The sequence below is a fragment of the Chelon labrosus genome (genome assembly GCF_963514085.1).
Source record: "Chelon labrosus genome assembly, chromosome: 19".
Classification (NCBI taxonomy): Eukaryota; Metazoa; Chordata; class Actinopteri; order Mugiliformes; family Mugilidae; genus Chelon; species Chelon labrosus.
Genome location: NC_140352.1, coordinates 977,252 through 995,312, shown reverse-complemented (window position 1 = coordinate 995,312; position 18,061 = coordinate 977,252). Strand labels below are relative to the sequence as shown.

The 18,061-nt window shown below is 44.6% G+C and overlaps 3 protein-coding genes across 3 annotated transcripts in view; all 3 read left to right on the top strand.

Annotated features, from left to right (window-relative positions):
- Positions 1-18,061, top strand: part of LOC311504239 (microfibril-associated glycoprotein 4-like) — a gene marked incomplete at its 5' end in the record, with an annotated part of 417,732 nt that overhangs the window by 314,873 nt on the left and 84,798 nt on the right. The window lies entirely within an intron of this gene.
- LOC311504893 (transmembrane protein 100-like) lies at positions 412-9,166 on the top strand. Its single transcript, XM_084568231.1, has 3 exons — positions 412-529; positions 4,916-5,008; positions 6,640-9,166. Exon 3 carries the CDS (start codon positions 6,676-6,678, stop codon positions 7,150-7,152), a length of 477 nt encoding a protein of 158 aa, XP_084424357.1. The 5' UTR covers positions 412-529; positions 4,916-5,008; positions 6,640-6,675; the 3' UTR covers positions 7,153-9,166.
- Positions 16,459-16,828, top strand: smim36 (small integral membrane protein 36; the record flags this gene model as incomplete). The annotated part of the gene is made up of 1 exon (XM_084567242.1): positions 16,459-16,828. The coding sequence occupies exon 1, from the start codon at positions 16,469-16,471 to the stop codon at positions 16,826-16,828; it is 360 nt and encodes a 119-aa protein (XP_084423368.1). The 5' UTR covers positions 16,459-16,468.

Sequence of the window (18,061 nt, the reverse complement as noted above, 5' to 3'; positions counted from 1 at the left end):
AGCTACTATTAGCTTGGGGGCTAGGTGGCGCTACTATTAGCTGGGGGGCTAGGTGGAGCTACTATTAGCTTGGGGGCTAGGTGGCGCTACTATTAGCTGTAAGGCTAGGTGGAGCTACTATTAGCTTCGGGGCTAGGTGGTTCTACTATTAGCTGGGAGGCTAGGTGGAGCTTCTATTAGCTGGGAGGCTAGGTGGAGCTACTATTAGCTTGGGGCTAGGTAGCACTACTATTAGCTGGGGGACTAGGAAGCTGTCCTCTCCTGAATCAGCTGATCAGTTGGTCTCCACTTTATTCATCATGTTGTTGTGGAGATATTTTTGAGTCATGGTTCATAAACAACCTGCAGCTTTTTTTTATTTTTCATTTTCAGTCCTAATCCAGATATTTTCATAGCGTTACCTTTAACCTTAAATAACTGAGGAGGAACAGTCTGAGGACAGCTGATGATCTTAATGTGTTTTCTGTGACCTGCTGACCGCTGGACTGGAACCCCTTCCTGTCCCGTTCCTCCAGGCCTGCAGCAGGAGGTGAGCTAATCCTAACCCCAACATGAAAGGCTGAATTATGGGAACGTTTCCTCCCCTATCAAAACATGGAGCTCCCTCTTTCTCCACAAATCCTCTCCATCTCCATCTCCCTCTTTAAGCCTCTTTACGACTCTTCCTGTCCAGCGTCCCGTCTCTGATACTTTATTTGATCGGTTCCTTTCATTCTGTGGTTAAATCTTTTTGACTTTTAAGCCTGCCCACCGATGGACGAACACTCGTGACCTGGCCTCTTTCTTTTTATTTGATGTGTTCTTCACATCCTGTCACTCTCGCTCCATTTGGCTCATGTCGTCCTCTCTCTAATAACATCCTCGTTTCCTCTGATCCTAATAATACCAAACACATCCTGCTGCATGTCAGCTGTTTGCTCGGCCGGTGCGGGAGTTAAAAAATAAGGTTTAGAGTCCGTCCAACCCCGTCTCATTCATTCCAGGTCCCTAAATAAATGAATGAATGAATCGCCCACATTTATGACCCAAGTCAGCAGGAGGACGTTGGGGTTGATGGAGGGCGTATAAAGCACCAGACTCTCAAAGTCCTGTCTGTGGTTTGGGCGACAAAAATAATTTTGGTTAAGGTTCAGGAAACATGACAGTAGGAGGCCTCCCTAAGAGGCCCCCACCTGACATGACAAACTTTAAACTATAGCAGTGGTAATGTAGTAAGGGGGCCCCAAAGTACATTTTTAAAGTCGCTGAATAAAATAACTTCCGCTATTCTTTCTTTGACGTTAGCATTAGCTAATGTAGCTAGCAGAGCAGCACGTCCATCAGTAGAAATTAGAATCGTCTCCACATGGAGGTTATAGAATTTAAAAGACATTGTTTGTCTATTTTATTACTGGTATATGTCCATATAATGTCGGTGAAGATCACAGCATGTAAACAGCAGCAGGTGACTGAAAACATAAAGCTGTTGATTGTTGTTCAGAGACGTCAGAACTCTTCTAAAAACACAGACAACTGAAGGTTTTTCTTCAGTCAGCAGTTTGTTGTGCAGCTGGTGTGACTGCACACTTTTAATAAAAAGTTTTTCTTAGTAACAGATGCAAAAAAAAAAATAATTTAAAAAAAAATAAAAATGCAAAGTCAACTTTTCCACTTCGGTCGCAGCCAAAGAAAATCAACAGCATGTGATGAGATTACAAAGCAGGAGCTGAACACACCTGTATTCACAGGAAGGAAGAGACAGGAGAAGCACAAACAGGTCGCTAATGCTAACTCACCACTTTACTGCTCAGCCTGCAGCCATCTGCTGTGCAGAGGAAACAGAGGGAGGACGTCTCCAGAGACAAACATCATCTGAACCAGAAATGGATCCGGGAAGGAAGTGATTTAGCACTCGTCCCTGGACGGACCGGGAAGGAAAAATCAATCCAGCTTTTTCATTAAACATCTTGTTTTGTTCTGATTTCCTTGGAGAGAATCTCAGACACGAGAGCTGCAGGAGAATTAAATCACTTTCACTAAAGCTGTGGATCACGCTGTAAAAACACCTGAAGAAAAACAAGAAAAAACATTTTAAAATGAGGAATGTGTTACTTGAAATAGGCCAAATGATGATCGGCCAATAGAACAGGAACATTTGACTTGCCAAGTTTTTTTAAAAACAAATATAGCGTTGATTTAAGAAGTTTCATCTTGGTTAGTTTTTACAGTGTAGATGTGAGGAGCTGCTCTCCTCCTGCTCCAGTCACCCGAGACATGAACACACTGACTTCATGTCTCTCAGGTCAGTGTTTGTCTCTGAGGCACCGCTGTGGTGACCCCTCCCTCACTCTGGATCAGAGGCCTCTCCGGGGGCCCCGCTGGCCCTCACTGACCCCACAGCCCCCCCACCACCACCACCTCCAAGAGAAACTCGTCTGCAAAAGCAAAAGTCTGATCTGTGCTCGTAAATACGAGGCCAGATGTGTCCAGCTGCTGTTTTCAGTCTCTGCAGGGCGTCAACTAGAAAACACGACATCAACATGAAGAACAGAGTCTGGTCCGAACAAGGAAATACAGTTTATTAACACAAACACTCAATGGGGCATCAACAGTGAGTCAGTGAACCAAAGCAACTCAACCAGAGCTGCAACCAACGATTATTTTTTTAGATTCATCTGTCGACTCTTTTCAGACATATTTGAACACGACATCTATGAACTAAGAATCAAGACTTTACAGTTAGCATCACCACTAGCATCATCTTTGTTAGCATCACCGTACGCTTCAGCTTTGGCATTGCTGTAAGCATGACCGTTAGCGTTGCCTTTGGCATAACCATTAGCACTAGCCTTTGTGTTTCTTGCTTTGGTTTGATATTGGTATCACGATCACCATTAGCTTTGCCTTTCAGTCACTATTAGCATCACCTTTAGCGTCGTCATTAGCATCTGCTCTGGAGTCTCTGTAATATTTCTTTAAGCAGGAACATGTTTGTCTTTAGTCTGACTTAAATCAAACACAGAATGTATCCGGATCACCAGCGTCGACTGACGCTGTAGTCAAGAATCCTTTAAGACAAGAGGGTGAGATAATCCTTGATTAATCCCACAGACGAGTGTTAATGGTGTTATTAAACTTTTTGGATAAATACAGAATCTACTCTCTGAGTCTTTATGAAACATTATCAAACTGGATCTATCGGCTAAAAGAGTCTCCGGTGTGAGATGCCTCCATCCACCCTGACCTCCTCCTGCAGTCAGTTCATAAATGTGGAGCTCCTTTTATCTAAAGAGTTTGACTCTCTCTTTAAACCTGAGCAGATGTCTGCTGGGTGAAGACGTCTTCGTCCTCTCAGAAAAGAAACTTTAACATAAACTCAGCAAAAACAAAAGAAAGAAGAAGCTTCTTAAAGGAAGTGGAGCGGCAACTTTTGCTTTGTGCTGATTCAGGCTGCACCTGGAGCCTGAACAGGGTCAAAACCAGAACCAGAACCAGAACCACCTTCCTCCAACGTGAAGCCAGCAGGCGGCCATCTTTGGGTTTGGACCACCATGGAGGCTGGGCTGATCCCTCCCAGATGTTCCAGTCTGCCGACCCGACGCTGGCTTTCAGCTGCAGGGTGGAGGCTTCGTCGAGGGACCAGAGCAGAAAAATGACCCTGACAGAGTTCACTAAGAAATATTTACTGCTCTGCTGCTGAAACAACGCTCTGCTGCTGTCGTCTCATTTTTCTAAACAGTCCAGACTCCCTTGGTGTCTTTGTGAAACTGGGTCGTAGAGGCACAGCTCCACAATCACCATCACAAACTCCATACACACTAACCTCAGACTAACCCACTAACTACCCATAATGCAACACTCTCTCCATTTAGATCACCTTTGTTCACGGTCTTGGTTCCTCGTTCTGGCTCATCCTTCCTGGTGACGTCATTAAAGTTGGCGGTCTGACCTCGGATCAATCAGCGATCGATCGGTTGATTGTGGACACCTTAGTTTGGGAGGTGGAAGCTGATTGGTCGATTCAAACGTCCTGTCAGGAATTTTTCTCTTCTTCTTCTGATAAGTGATTAAATGATGTGATCAGATACGTCAGAACATCAACATTACTGATGAATAGGAGCATCACATCTACTGGAAATAGAACAGAAGAAGAAGTAGTAGTATCTCCTCCTCCTCCATGTCCTTCTCCTCCATGTCCTCCTCCATGTCCTCCTCCTCCATGTCCTTCTCCTCCATGTCCTCCTCCTCCATGTCCTCCTCCTCCATGTCCTCCTCCATGTCCTTCTCCTCCATGTCCTCCTCCTCCATGTCCTCCTCCATGTCCTCCTCCAGTCCTGAATGTGTAGAGTCTTAGAAGACGACCAAGATGTCTCCATGTCTCCATCGTCTCTGTCCACATTGATTCCATCTTGGTTCATGTTGTTTTTGTCCCTCTGTCTGTCCCTCCTGGAAACCCCTCACCTGATGTTCAGTTATTAGATGATCAGTGAAGGTTACCATGGCTACCACCGCAGCAGGAACAACTTTATTCTTATGTTAATCCCGTCACAAACACAGTTTCTTCTGGATATCTGAGTGTGGCTGCTGAGGTCTGATCTTTTATGTCAAACACTGAATGCAACTAAACAACAATGAAGCTCTGCAGGAAGATTTAAAAATCTGATCCTGACTGAACCAGCATCCAGATACATTCAGTAAAACACAAGTTTTTACTTTTAACTTGAATGAAAGTTCAAGACGTTTGTGAAATCAGGAGCTAAAGTGTTTTCCTGTGATTTTTAAAGAGTGTTGAATGTGGAGCAGAGCTGGACCGGAGGAGGGAAAGAGTTAAAACTGGTAGGAGGTGGCGTTGGGGGAGGGAGGGAGGGCGGGAGGGAGGGTGCAGTCCCCCCTGGTTCTTCTATTGATAGACTTATTCCCCGTTTCTTCCCTGCAGTCGAGACGATGCAGAGCGATGAGGAGGCTCCGAGAGGAAACAGCGACTGAAAGAGGAAACCTCTGAAGGAATGGAGCTGTGCCTCATCTCACAGTGAGTCGCTTCACTCTGGTTAGAGGAAACTAACCGAGCACTTTTACACAGTCACTGGATTTATTTCTTCTGAGAGCTGCAACGAGTCCTCCATCAGCCTGAACATCTCAGATATCTGAGGCTGCTCTCAGCGCTTCTCTTTTGTCTCAGGTCAAAACAAACTGTTTGAGCTTTAGACAAAAACTAAATGATTCAAAAGAAGTGGAGATGGATGAAATCAGACAGGTTGAGTTGATGAAAGACGGAGCAGAGACAACCTGAGAAACTAGATGTTAATCCAGAGCTGCACATTTATTCATGATGTTGGACAGGAGGAGGCTGTCAACGTGTCTTTATGTCTTTATGTCTTCACCTGAGAGATGTTCTAACGCCTCCATGTCGCTGTCTGACCTCTGACGTCTGGTCTTGGTTAAAGATCATGAGACAGAATCTTGATCTGAGCCTCGTTGTTGTTGGTCCAGGTTTTAGATGAACTTAGAGCAGGGCTGGCTCTCATTGTTCTCTGATCTGCTGCAGTTTGTCGTCTCACACTGAAGCTTCATCAGCAGCTGTTTGTCTTTATTCACACGTTTGTTAATAACATGGTTTGTTCTGAGTCACCATTAAATGGCAGCAGACCTCCAGCTGCATCAGCTCTTATCTCAGCATGATGCTTCTTGATCTGAGGAGGGTTTGGAAGCTGAACTCTTCCCCCACAGAACTTTAAGTAATCAACGTTTAAACCTATTTTATCACAATGTCTATTATTTAAGAGCCTGTTTCAGACATGTTTTATTTTAATTCTCATCCATAGAGTTGAGTCTGATTTAATCACTGATCTGCTAAAGGTTGCTAACACCCACCTACCTGGTCTGTGCAGAAACACACTGCTGGAACGCAGCGCTGCCATGCTAGCTGTTAGCATCGCCATTAGCAACGACATTGGTATCGTCCTTGTTTTCCTTGGCTTTGTTACCCATTAATATCACCATTAGCTCTGCCTTTACCTTAAACGTCACCATTAGCATCACCTTTAGCATTTCCATTAGCATTGCCTCAGTCTCCATGATCCGATGCAGAGACACATTAACAATCAGACTCATCTGAACGTTAACGGAAAGAGACGACTGGAGGAAATCTGAGCTTTGAAGGCCGTGATGGGATGAAGAGAACAGAACATATGGGGGTGACTGTGGCTCAGTAGGTAGAGCGGGTTGTCCACGAACCAGAGGGTTAGCGGTTCGATCCCCGGAATGTGCCACATGTCGAAGTGTCCTTGAGCAAGACACTGAACCCCCAGTTGCTCCCAGGGCGTGGCACTGGTGTGTGCTTGTGTGAGCGAATGGGTAGATGTGTCTCTGACTGTAAAGCGCTTTGAGTACCAATAGGTAGAAAAGCGCTATATAAAAGCAAGGCCATTTACCATTTACCATATGTACCGTTGGTCGTTAGCCGTGGTCTTTGTGCCACGTTCAACTGCAACTTTTTGTTCTGAGACATGAGGAGACTTCCCAGTCGGCTTCGTTAACGCTGGTTTGGTTGGCCCGCCCCATAACATGATCAATGACACTAATCTGATCAGTTTGACTGAATCTGTAGTTGGATTCATCGTCCACTGTGTTAGCAGGCTAACTCGTACTCTGTGTTTACAGCTAACTGCTCTGTGATTGGCTGACACCCGCGTGAAGATGGCCCACCTGTTCCTCGCCAGTAAGATCACCATGCCGGACGACTTCCACGTCAAGGGTGGCGCCAGGATCCCCAGGAGCGCCCCGAAGATGCCAGCATCCATCTCCGCTGAGAAGCTGCGGTCGATGCCCAGGAAGGACAACGTCGTCGTGACAACACGAGTCCCCCGCGTCCCCCACGTCAATGAGGTCCAACTGACGGCGGTGACTGGTGGCGCGGAGATGTCCTGCTACCGCTGCATCATCCCGTTCGCTGTGGTGGTGCTCATCGCCGGCGTCGTGGTGACAGCCGTGGCCTACGCCTTCAACTCTCACGGGTCCAACATCTCAGTGCTGGGGCTGGTGCTGCTGTCTGCTGGGCTGGGCCTGCTGGGCTCCAGCGCCGTCTGCTGGAGGCTCCGACAGAGGAAGAAGAGCGACAAACGGCGGGAGAGCCAGACCACCCTCGTGACCGGACAGGGGTACTGCGTGGCCTGATGGCTGCTGGGATAGAGACCCTTACCGCTCGTCTGATAAAGTTGAGGGAGGCAGCGAACGCACCAGACTCACAATCCAGACTAACAGGACATGAATCTGTGAACTTCATCAGGTTTGTCTCCGTCGGCCTTCGGGCTCTGGTCCATGAGAGGTGAGGATGACTCTGCAGGAAGAACGACGGCCGAGTAAAGTCTCTGGAAACGTATTTATGGAGATGTTAACGAAGGCTAAAGATTATCTAACAAACCTTTCATGACTCAACAATTAGCAGAAATGTCATCTGGTTTGTATCGGTTGGTTTTTGGACCGAGGATATTTTAGAGTCTCTAGAGCTTTTAATTATTATCTGAGCTACATGAATCTCAGTCTGACTACTTCCATGAATATACATTTACAAAACTCATTTGTTTGGTTATTACAGATTAATGAGGTGAATTCAGGTTTAAATTAAATGTCCAAAACGTTAAAGAGTGAAAGAACATCTGCTCTAAATGAGTATTGATATGAATCCACTGTCAAGTTGTGAATGTGTTTGCATGGATTTCTTTTTCTTCTTCTTCTATGTTCTTGACTGAGCAGATAATTGAATATAAACTATGTGCCATATGTAGCCGTCGCCTGAAAAACTCATTAATAATGTACAGCATCAAACTAAATGCTGCTAATAAGCTCTAATAGAAAAACATTTAAAAAGGTACTTTACTGTTGAAGCTCGTCTTCCTAGGACAATGTGCAGCTGTCGTTTTGCTCCGTGATTCAGTCATGAAGGGAACAAACATAAAGATAAAGGTTATATCTGATGTTGGGTTCAGACTGAAACATGATTCATAGTTTGTTACTTTTAGTTTTTGTCCCTGAAACTTCTGGTTTTACAAACTAACATCTGAGAACTTTCCAAAAAGCTCAAATGTCATTTTTTTTTTACAGTTGTCAGCACCATCTAAACTCTGTTAAAGATCACATAAATTAACAAGTCGCAATTTGAAGAAACGTGTTTTATGAAGTAATTTTTGAGTTAGATGAAATAAATGATGATGAACAATGAACACAGACTCCTTATAATGCTACTGATTATTTAAACACGAGATCAGTCCACACATGTTCTGTTATTATGACTTTTAGTTTGGTAAATCAGGAAGTAATGAAAGCAGCAGTAACGCTGTGGAAAGCAAGCAGAATCTAAAGTGTGTTCATAGTAAATCATTTCATCCTGCAGAGGGCAGTAATGCTCCCTGACTAAAATGACAAAACAAGTAGAACAAAGCAGAAACAAAGCTGCAGAAAACACTAAAAACAACTTTTTCATGACAAATTCATCAATAAATTCCTGACAGAGAGTTTCCTCTACTAGAACTAATTTATCTGCAATTATTGTTGATGTGAACTGAGATACCGGAGGATCAAACAGCTGGATAAATTACAACATCATAACAACATACATTTACATAAATCTGCATAGTTAATTAAAAAAACCTGAAGAATGTCCCTTCCAGTTACATTTTTAAAAAAGTGTGATTATCTATTGATAGCCCATACAGATAAATCTTCTCGTTGCAGATCTTAAATCTGAGCTGGATCCATCAGAGGCTCCATCGTTGTTGAGTGGAAGCGTATTTATATCTTTAATCCCAATCAGATCGGCCTCAAGGCCTTTTAAAGAACTGACACCTGAAACAAACAGGAAATAAGAATGTTTCTGGTCTTCTGGAGGTAAAAGTCTCCACAGAGCTCAGATCAGACCCTCATTCCCTCGGGCTTGTCTAATTGCTGCGACAGAGGTGTAGTCTGAACCCAACATGAGGTCTGCAGGTAGCTCCATGTGACTGAATCACTGAGCGCCACACAGACTGCTGCTGTTGTCTCTCAGTTTCTCATATGCATGCCACTCTGTCTGTCAGTCTGTCCACTAGTCCACATGTAGCAGAGGGTCACTTCTCCTTCACCTTCACCAGTCTGTCTTATTTATTCTGTCTTTTAAATGAAACACATTTGTTCTATTAAACTCAAGATTTAATCCAAACTGAATCGTGTCTTATTTTAATTTGCTCACTGCAGAGCAGGTTGAGGACAGAGGTTATATTTAGTTTGTGTTGCCAGGCGATGGAGGAGGAGGAGGAGGTTACGACGTGTTGTCACTGCTGCAGCGCTAGCTTTGTCTTCGTGGGTGGAAAGTAGAGGATGCAGAGTTCCTCTGTCTCATTCCTGGAGACACTCTGGACGAGGTGTGAAGTGGACATCACCTCACATCTTCTAAGAAACCTGCTCCAAGGACTCTTGGACACCTGGCTCTACCAACTCCACACCAGTTACCTCCTGATGCGTCCTCGGGTCAGAACTCGTTCAGGTGTTTGTAACTTGGTCAGATGGTTCTTAGAACTGGAACAGAACTTGTGGGTGAAGTTGAACTGATCTGGACCAAAGGAAGCACCTGATCCAGTTGATTCAAACGTGACTCAAACGTTTCCCTGAAGGAAACACCATCCACCACTTTGGTTCCTACCCCCAGATCCACCATGATGATAGCGGCTTGGAGCGTCGGCTGAAGCCAGATGATGAAGAAGAAGAAACTCCGCCCACACTCTAGAAATGTTTATATGTGTGTTGTCAAGAAAGAAGTAAAGAGTCCCGTGTTTGTGACTCACTGAAGACTGAAGCGATGACATAGACACAGCTGCATGTTTTTAAAAGAATCATCTATGAGTGGTTCATGTTTGTCACGTGACCTTTGATGAGACATCTGAGACCCTGAAGAAACTTTCAAAAAAGAGTCGAAGGCAAGTTCTGTAGAATTTCAGATTGGCGTTGTGGTTTGTGCCCTGCATCCTCCAGGATGAGGGAATATTTGATCCTCATCTCCTCCAGTAACGTTCATCATGTCCAAATGTACCTTAACACTGGTTGTGTTGTTTTGTGTCGCCTCCGACTGTGTGAGGAGGGTCCAGAGGGGAAATCCCGACTCGCCCTTCCCTTCCTGTAACACAGTGACCAGCTGAAAGTGACCAGAGGTCTAACACAGTGGCAGTGTCACCCCACCTTCTTCCACCCTGGGCCGGAAAAGCGCCTGGCACGCAAAGAGACATGGAACCGGCACCATCGGCCAAGAGATCAGTCGCAGAACAGGAAGCGGTTTCTGTTCGTCCACGCCCTTTACCAAAACTTTGAACTAATTCCCCAGCAGACCAGAGGTTTCTGTCAAGGTCAGCTGGAGAGAGCTGCATAAACATACTTCCAGTCGACATATAAACTGGTTCAGATGTGGCTCAGAAGATGGAGGATGTAGGTCAGTTGGGTTTGGTCCACATTCAGCAATTATTTCCATAAAAACAGTTGACACGTTTTGATTCTGACTCTCACAACCCACTCAGTTCAGTCAGTTCCCAGGAGAACAATTTCAAAATGGCTGCCGGTGTGTTATCAGGCAGTGACAACAGGAATCCCTGCTATCACTGAAAATCTGCAGGGGCCCTTCCTGAGAGGTCAAGGGTTGTTCTCATTAACTTCCTCTTTTCAAACCAGAGTCATCGCTGCAGCTCAGATCGTGTTGTTCTTCAGGATTTTCAACATTTCTGCACAAAAATGATTCAAAACATCAGCAGATGTTCACACAAGTCCTGAAAGAGAACCCAGTCAAACACATGAGACACAAATATTACACCTGTGCATTTATTTATCCTGGAAAATGAGCCAATATTACATATCAGTGAGGTGCATCTCTGGGACTACAAGTTGATGTCAAGGCCGTTGTTCTAAGCGGAAGTATCTGCAGACGAGGCTTCATGTTGTTTGGATTCATCCTGGATCTGAGCTGCAGCTTCTCAGCGTCACCAGACAGATTCACATAAATCCACGAATCACAAACACATCAGAGTTTTCTATCGTGCAGAAACAGTTCAACAAGTTCACGGTAAAAACTGGATCTCGTGTTGTCGGTTTGATGCAGAATGAACCGTCTGCCCAATATTAAACCTCTCAGCTCTTCTTCTTCTAAATAAAACACCAACATGAGGGGAGGATATCCAGTCAGTCCAAAATATGTTGTAAAATAACAGAATGAGGAAATACCTTTCAAACCATGGACACCTCAACTACTGTCCTCGACGGCAGATGGTTAGCAGGGGAGAAAAAAAGGCGGGGTAACAATAACAGAGTAGGAAAATATAGCAAAACGGATATTAGAGTTTAGAGAGGACACCCAAACAAGATGAAATGACCCAGTAATACATCAGACTGACCCACTAAACAGAAACAGAGGATATCTGAGTTCCAGGGCTACATGGGAAACATGAAACTGTGGTTGGTTTAAGGTCCCGTGAACATGTTTTTAATTATAAACCAGAACACAAATATTGCTGACAAAATATGGCAGGAGTCCCACAAGGCTCAGCCCCGTGTCACATCTTGTTCATTTTGTATCTGATCATTCATCATTCATCAGGATAACAATAAATCTGCAATTACATAGACTAATACTAGCCTGGAGGCCAGAACAACTTCCACCACCCACAAAATGTAGAGCTACTGTTAGCTGGGAGGCTAGGAAACGCTACTGTTAGCTGGGAAGCTAGGAAGAGCTACTGTTAGCTGGGAAGCTAGGAAGAGATACTGTTAGCTGAGAGGCTAGGAAGAGCTACTGTTAGCTGAGAGTCTAGGAAACACTACTGTTAGCTGGGAGGCTAGGAAACGCTACTGTTAGCTGGGAAGCTAGGAAGACCTACTGTTAGCTGGGAAGCTAGGAAGAGCTACTGTTAGCTGGGAGGCTAGGACGAGCTACTGTTAGCTAAGAAGCTAGGAAGAGCTACTGTTAGCTGGGAGGCTAGGAAGAGCTACTGTTAGCTGGGAGGCTAGGAAAAGCTACTGTTAGCTGAGAGGCTAGGAAGAGCTACTGTTAGCTAAGAGGCTAGGAAGAGCTACTGTTAGCTGGGAGGCTAGGAAGAGCTACTGTTAGCTGAGAGTCTAGGAAACGCTACTGTTAACTGGGAGGCTAGGAAGAGCTACTGTTAGCTGAGAGGCTAGGAAGAGCTACTGTTAGCTGAGAGGCTAGTAAGAGCTACTGTTAGCTGGGAGGCTAGGTAGAGCTACTGTTAGGTGGGAGACTAGGAAGAGCTACTGTTAGCTGGGAGGCTAGGAAGAGCTGCTGTTAGCTGAGAGGCTAGGTAGAGCTACTGTTAGCTGGGAGGCTAGGAAGAGCTACTGTTAGCTGGGAGGCTAGGAAGAGCTACTGTTAGCTGGAAGGCTAGGAAGAGCTACTTTTAGGTGGGAGACTAGGAAGAGCTACTGTTAGCTGGGAGGCTAGGAAGAGCTAAAAACAAAACAAAAACTCCAAATCCAAAGAACCAGTTTGATGTTGACCAGATGCTTCAGACTGGGCCTCAACTCTCTTCTGGGGCCTCAGAGGTCTGAATCTAATTTCCTGCCACTTTGTTGAGTCCATGTTGAGATATTTGACTCGGTGGCTGGAGGACATCAGCGTCCCTCCATGTCTCTTCCAGTATTGTGTTATTTGCAGGAAGAGACGTCACCTCACCAACAACCTTCAGTCTTCTTATCACCAGTGACTGGAAGAACGACGGCGGCCTCGATGGCGATCAAGAAACAGGCCGCCATTCTTTTCCAACACAATGTGAACTTCCTGTGCTGAGGCGGCGTCACCAATATCTGTCTCAGCACCCTCAACAAACATGGACCCACCAGCGCCCACCCCCCCATTATTTCTAGAGGTCGTTAAATCCGTCAGCACGTCACAAATGAAAGAACCAGACGCAGAGAAAAGGTTTGAGGGAGGGAAAATGGATTTTTGACCAATGAGAGGAAGTGCCTCTCCCTGGTTAATGGAGCCTCTTAGGGCCCTTTGTGCCATTGTTGGCCCTTCTCAAATCAGCTTTTCTTTTTCCCACCATGGCATTCTGTCATATCCACTACTTGTTCATGTTCAGATAACACACTTCTCTTTAGAGGTTTGCTGCATTTTAAATGAAAGTGTTACCGACGCCAGACTGAGACCTGAGACATGAAAACACATGAACTAGATAAAGAGACCATAGCTGGTCTGATCTAGACATCGTCCAAAGTTATATGGGTGAGTAAACGATCGTATTTTAGTCAGAAATAAGGTCCAGGTTGTAAAAACATGGTAATTCTCCTTTAATGTGTTTGTAGTGACAACAAAACGAACCTATAAGCCACTGACGGGCTGCTGTGATCGTATCTGACGTGTCCTTTTCCGTAGTGGATCCATTGAATGAGGCTCATGAAGATGTCCATGCAGTTGCACCAAACCTCTAATACATACATAACACATAAACTATTCACAATCTTCAGTTTAAATAATCCAAAGGCTTTGTGACCTTAGCCGATCTACACACACATTTAAGGAAGTCCTACAACTAAACAAAGACATTTTGGCCACGGAACAAACAACCAACAACGAGTGATTAGCAGCTCTCTCAGAAAGTGGAACATGTCCTCTGACACGCAGCAGAGACACAACTATGGACAGTAAAGTAGAATAAAACTCAGAGTTTGTTTATCCCGTGTGAATGCGTCACATGAAACACAGATGTAGGTCATTTCTGAATCACAGGACGTCCCCAGATAAAACTAATCCCTTTTTAATGTATACTGGCTGCTCGTGTTGTGCATGAAGAGCGTTCACTGAACACGTTTATATTTTTGTGAACTGTGAACTAAACCCATCATTTTTCCAACTGTGAGTGAAGACGCTCAATCTGAAGGGAAATAACGACGTTCACCCCTGTTCAGCAATAAAAAAGAAGAAACTGAACAAGTATCTGCTCATTTAAAACAAAAAACAAACTGTGACCTGTTCATTTTGGAGTCTATGAACTTGAACTAGTTGACTTTATTCTGTGCGACCTGAACTTGTACAACACTGCTGGCTGCCCAGTAATACTTCCTCAGCTCTCTCCTGATCCTGGCGTCCCGCCTTTCAATAAAAAAAAAAGCTCAGTGTATTCTTGTGTTTACACAGAGTTGACCTCCAGCCAATGAGGCCGTTTTCCAACAACCATAAAATCAAGAGTTATTCTTCACAGTGGTAAACGACAACAGAGCTGTGCTCCAACGTCAGTCCAACGGATTTCCACATTCTCTGAGCAATAAGCAGACTTCCTCCCAAGTCTGAAGAGCATGAGCGAACACCAACTCCAGCCAAGAGGAGGATATGAAGACTTAACCTCAGAGGCCTCATATCCTCCACAGTTCAGAATCATTTCCAGGCCTCACAGCTTCACAGAGCCTCAGAGTCCAAATCAAAACAAAGATGACAGAGCATGGAAAAAAAGAAAGGTAAACTAGTAGAAAACTGTTTTGTCGTTTAGCAAACAGATTAACTTCCTCCAGATGTTGGACGAGGACTGGTTTGATTCTAGGAGTTTGGAAAAACATTTTAAAACATCTACTGGGTTTTTAAGACCATTGACATCCATCCTGGAGTCTTTCCATCTTGTTCCAACATCTGGATCATGTCTCCAAGTCAACCAGCAGCTGTTGATGGTTCTGATCCAGCGGTAGGTAGAGATCCATTAGAGACAGCAGCTGCTACAATATTCTACTGACCACATGATGGCGCTGCTGATTTACAGACACACAAACTGAGATCAGATCTCAAGTGCTGGCTGGGGACGCATGTGGAGACACATTTATATTAGGACCAGGTGGAGACACAGGGACGTAGAGATGGACAGGTGAGAGCAGATTGATCAGGGTGGACATATCTGCAGGTTAATCAGATGTGTCCTGGGTGTGTTTACACCTGTACTTTAGATTGGATGTTAGTGTAAGGTCTGAACGGGGCCTTTAAATCTAAGGGACGACTTATCAGTTATTTTTTGTATTTGAAAACAGAAGTTAACATTAAATTCTTTCTATATTGCACCTTGACTACGTAGGATTTAACTTTTCCAGCTCAGACCTGTAAACATGTTGGCGTCAGCCCAGAGAAACCTGAGGAGAGGAGTGACCACCGCCTGTAAATCTGCAACAATAACATCACAACTCTGATGTCGCCTCAAGTACCTCCAGTCAACACAGGAACTTAGAGATGGAGATGTTTTTATAACAGATACTTCCTCCTACAAGGACTTTCACAATGAAAGGGATTAGCTGTCAATGAGATCCAAACCCTAAAGATTTAAATGACCTTTTCTTTAATAAGTCGTTAGCTCACAGCTCTTATTTCCTCAAATATAACACCAGCAGAGAGACGAGCCTCAGGTTCTGATCAGATTCCCCGTTTTAAATAACTGCTGCAGTGAACGGGAAGGTTTCACAGTCTGTACTCTGACTGACGGCATCGTCGACCTCCAGCCTCGTTACTGGTTCATGGAGCCGTCAGTGGAGGTTACCGCTTGACAGGTAATTAAAGTCACCTCAGCAAACACACCTGACTGTAATGAGGTCGTGTTTACAGCAGAAACCACTAAAACTGCTCATGTTCCAGGATTTCATCATACACACTAGCACCTCTCACTGATTTAATTTAATTCCATTGAAAACTTTGAAAAACGAGAAAATGAATCATGTGTTCATATCATGTCCTCCTTGTGTCCAGTATCTGCTGTGACCTCCTTGTCACTAAATGTTTCTGGTAACAGCTGATCAGTGGTCTACAGCAGCTTGGAGGAATTTTAGCCCATTCCTCAGAACAGAACCACTTCAGTTCTGCAGTTCAAGGGCGTCTGGTCGTCCGAGAGGACACTCTGCCTGCAAGCCTCAGCTCAGGGCACAACAAGACATATTAGCAGATTAACTAACATGCATGCCCCCCCCCCCCCCCCCAGGCCCGCCTGTTCTTTTGCTTTTAATGTAATTTATTTTCACATGTATAAATATAATCACTCAGCGTGACATAATAAAGCAGTTGTTTAATACGTATTACATGACTCCATAAATCCCCGGAGCGGCGCTCATGGCGAGCTGACAGGTGTGCGTCCATTTTGCCTGAGTATGATTTTTTTTTTGTCGTTGCACTCATAGTTGGCAAAATCAAAATGGCGGCTTAAGTTATTAAAACCGAGCAGCTTTGGTCATTGGCTGCTGAAATTCAAGGTTGGAGGAGCAGCGAGGATTAATGTCCTTTAAAGCCTCATCTCCACCCAGCTCCCCCTCAGCTCATCCCTCTCTCATTTCATCAGCTGATGCGTCCTCTGCTGTTACTGTCTCTTTTCCTGCCAGCTGTTCATCATCATCATCATCATCATCACCATCATCATTGTCTTTTTTACCACTCTTCCTCCGTCAACTTTTAACGCCGTTTCTTCCCTCTCTCTGGATCCGGGTGAGATTATGAAGCGGCGCCATGGGTTTTATGGAATTCTACCTGGAGATTGACCCGGTCACCCTGAACCTCATCATCCTGGTCGCCAGCTATGTCATCCTGCTCCTGGTCTTCCTCATCTCCTGCATCCTGTACGACTGTCGGGGCAAAGACCCGACCAAGGAGTACGCCCCGGACAACACGCCGGCGCCGCCCAGCCAGTCGCCCATTCGCCTGGTGGTCATGCAGAACTCGCCGGCCTCCTCCCGCTACGAGCCCAACAACACGGCGGGACACAGCGAGCTGCCGACGCCGGACCTGAGCCGGGACCGAGGAGAGAGGGAACGAGAGCGAGAACGAGAGAGAGAACGAGAGAGGGAGAAGAGGAGCACTTTGGTCTGAGGAAGAGGACGAGGAAGGTCCAGGCTGAATACCAGGAAGTGCTGTTGAATCAATCTGAACAGTGTTTTTAAGTTTTTAATGTCCTTGGATAGAGTCGATGAGCTGCTGAGGAGTCAGGAGGTAAGCATCCAGGAGGGCCCCCAAATAAAGTGAACCATGCCGTCCTGCAAAAACAGCTGCAACCGTTTAGAGCAACGAGCAATTACTGATGAATCTGACCAGGATGACGGCTACAAGTCTAAAATAAATTCAGTTTACCTTTCAGCTCCTGTCTGGCTTTTAAAATATAAGTAGCCTTAAAAGCTAATTTTAAGTTTTAACTGTACAAAAGATATTAAATATACTTTTAAAGGAAAGCAGCAAAGTCTGACAAGTGAAAACCAGAAGAAAGCTGAAAGGTTCCTAATTATCTTTCTGTTAATTGACTAATTATATAATCGACCCTGAAAACCAGATCAAACCTCGACAGAGAGCTGAGTGTGTATTTAAATATCTACAACAACATTTTAATTGAGAGGATGTTTCCACAGGTTTACGTCACATTAATCAATTAATTGATTCTTTTATGAAACGTTCCCAGAGCACAAACACCACAGATATTACGTTTTTTATTTTGCCAGTTATGTTAATCAGTCAGTAAATAAATGAGTAAATGCTTTGTTTCCACAATCACAACAACACATTACGGGGACCCACACCTGTCTATTCACCTACAATGTGGGGACACCCGCTTTCTTGGGACCGAGACGATGCTTGACAGAATAACATTTAAAAGGCCTGAACTGAAGTTATGGACGGGAGTCTGGATTCAAGATGTTTTACATGAGTCCAAACAAAATTAAAACTACTACAGACAGACTAAACAACATCTGTGTAAACATCTGCATTTGTTGGGACGTACAGTTGACTGTGGGGCGAGGGCGTCTCCTCATCCCATAAATACATCCACGTCCACACTGTAATCCATTAGCAAATGAATGGAAATGATTTATTACTGATGTGAGTGCGTGACATGAATGGAAGGCATCGGCTCAGAGTTTAATCAGATTAACGGCAAAAGGACGGATCAGCTGACACCAAACGAAACATGAACATTCATACACACACACACACACACACACACGTATATACTGTATGTATAAAACATGAAAGTATGATTTGAGTTTTCATCAGAATCTAGTTTGATACCTCTGTTAAAGTTTAGGAACCTTAACTTTTAAACATCTCATTTTA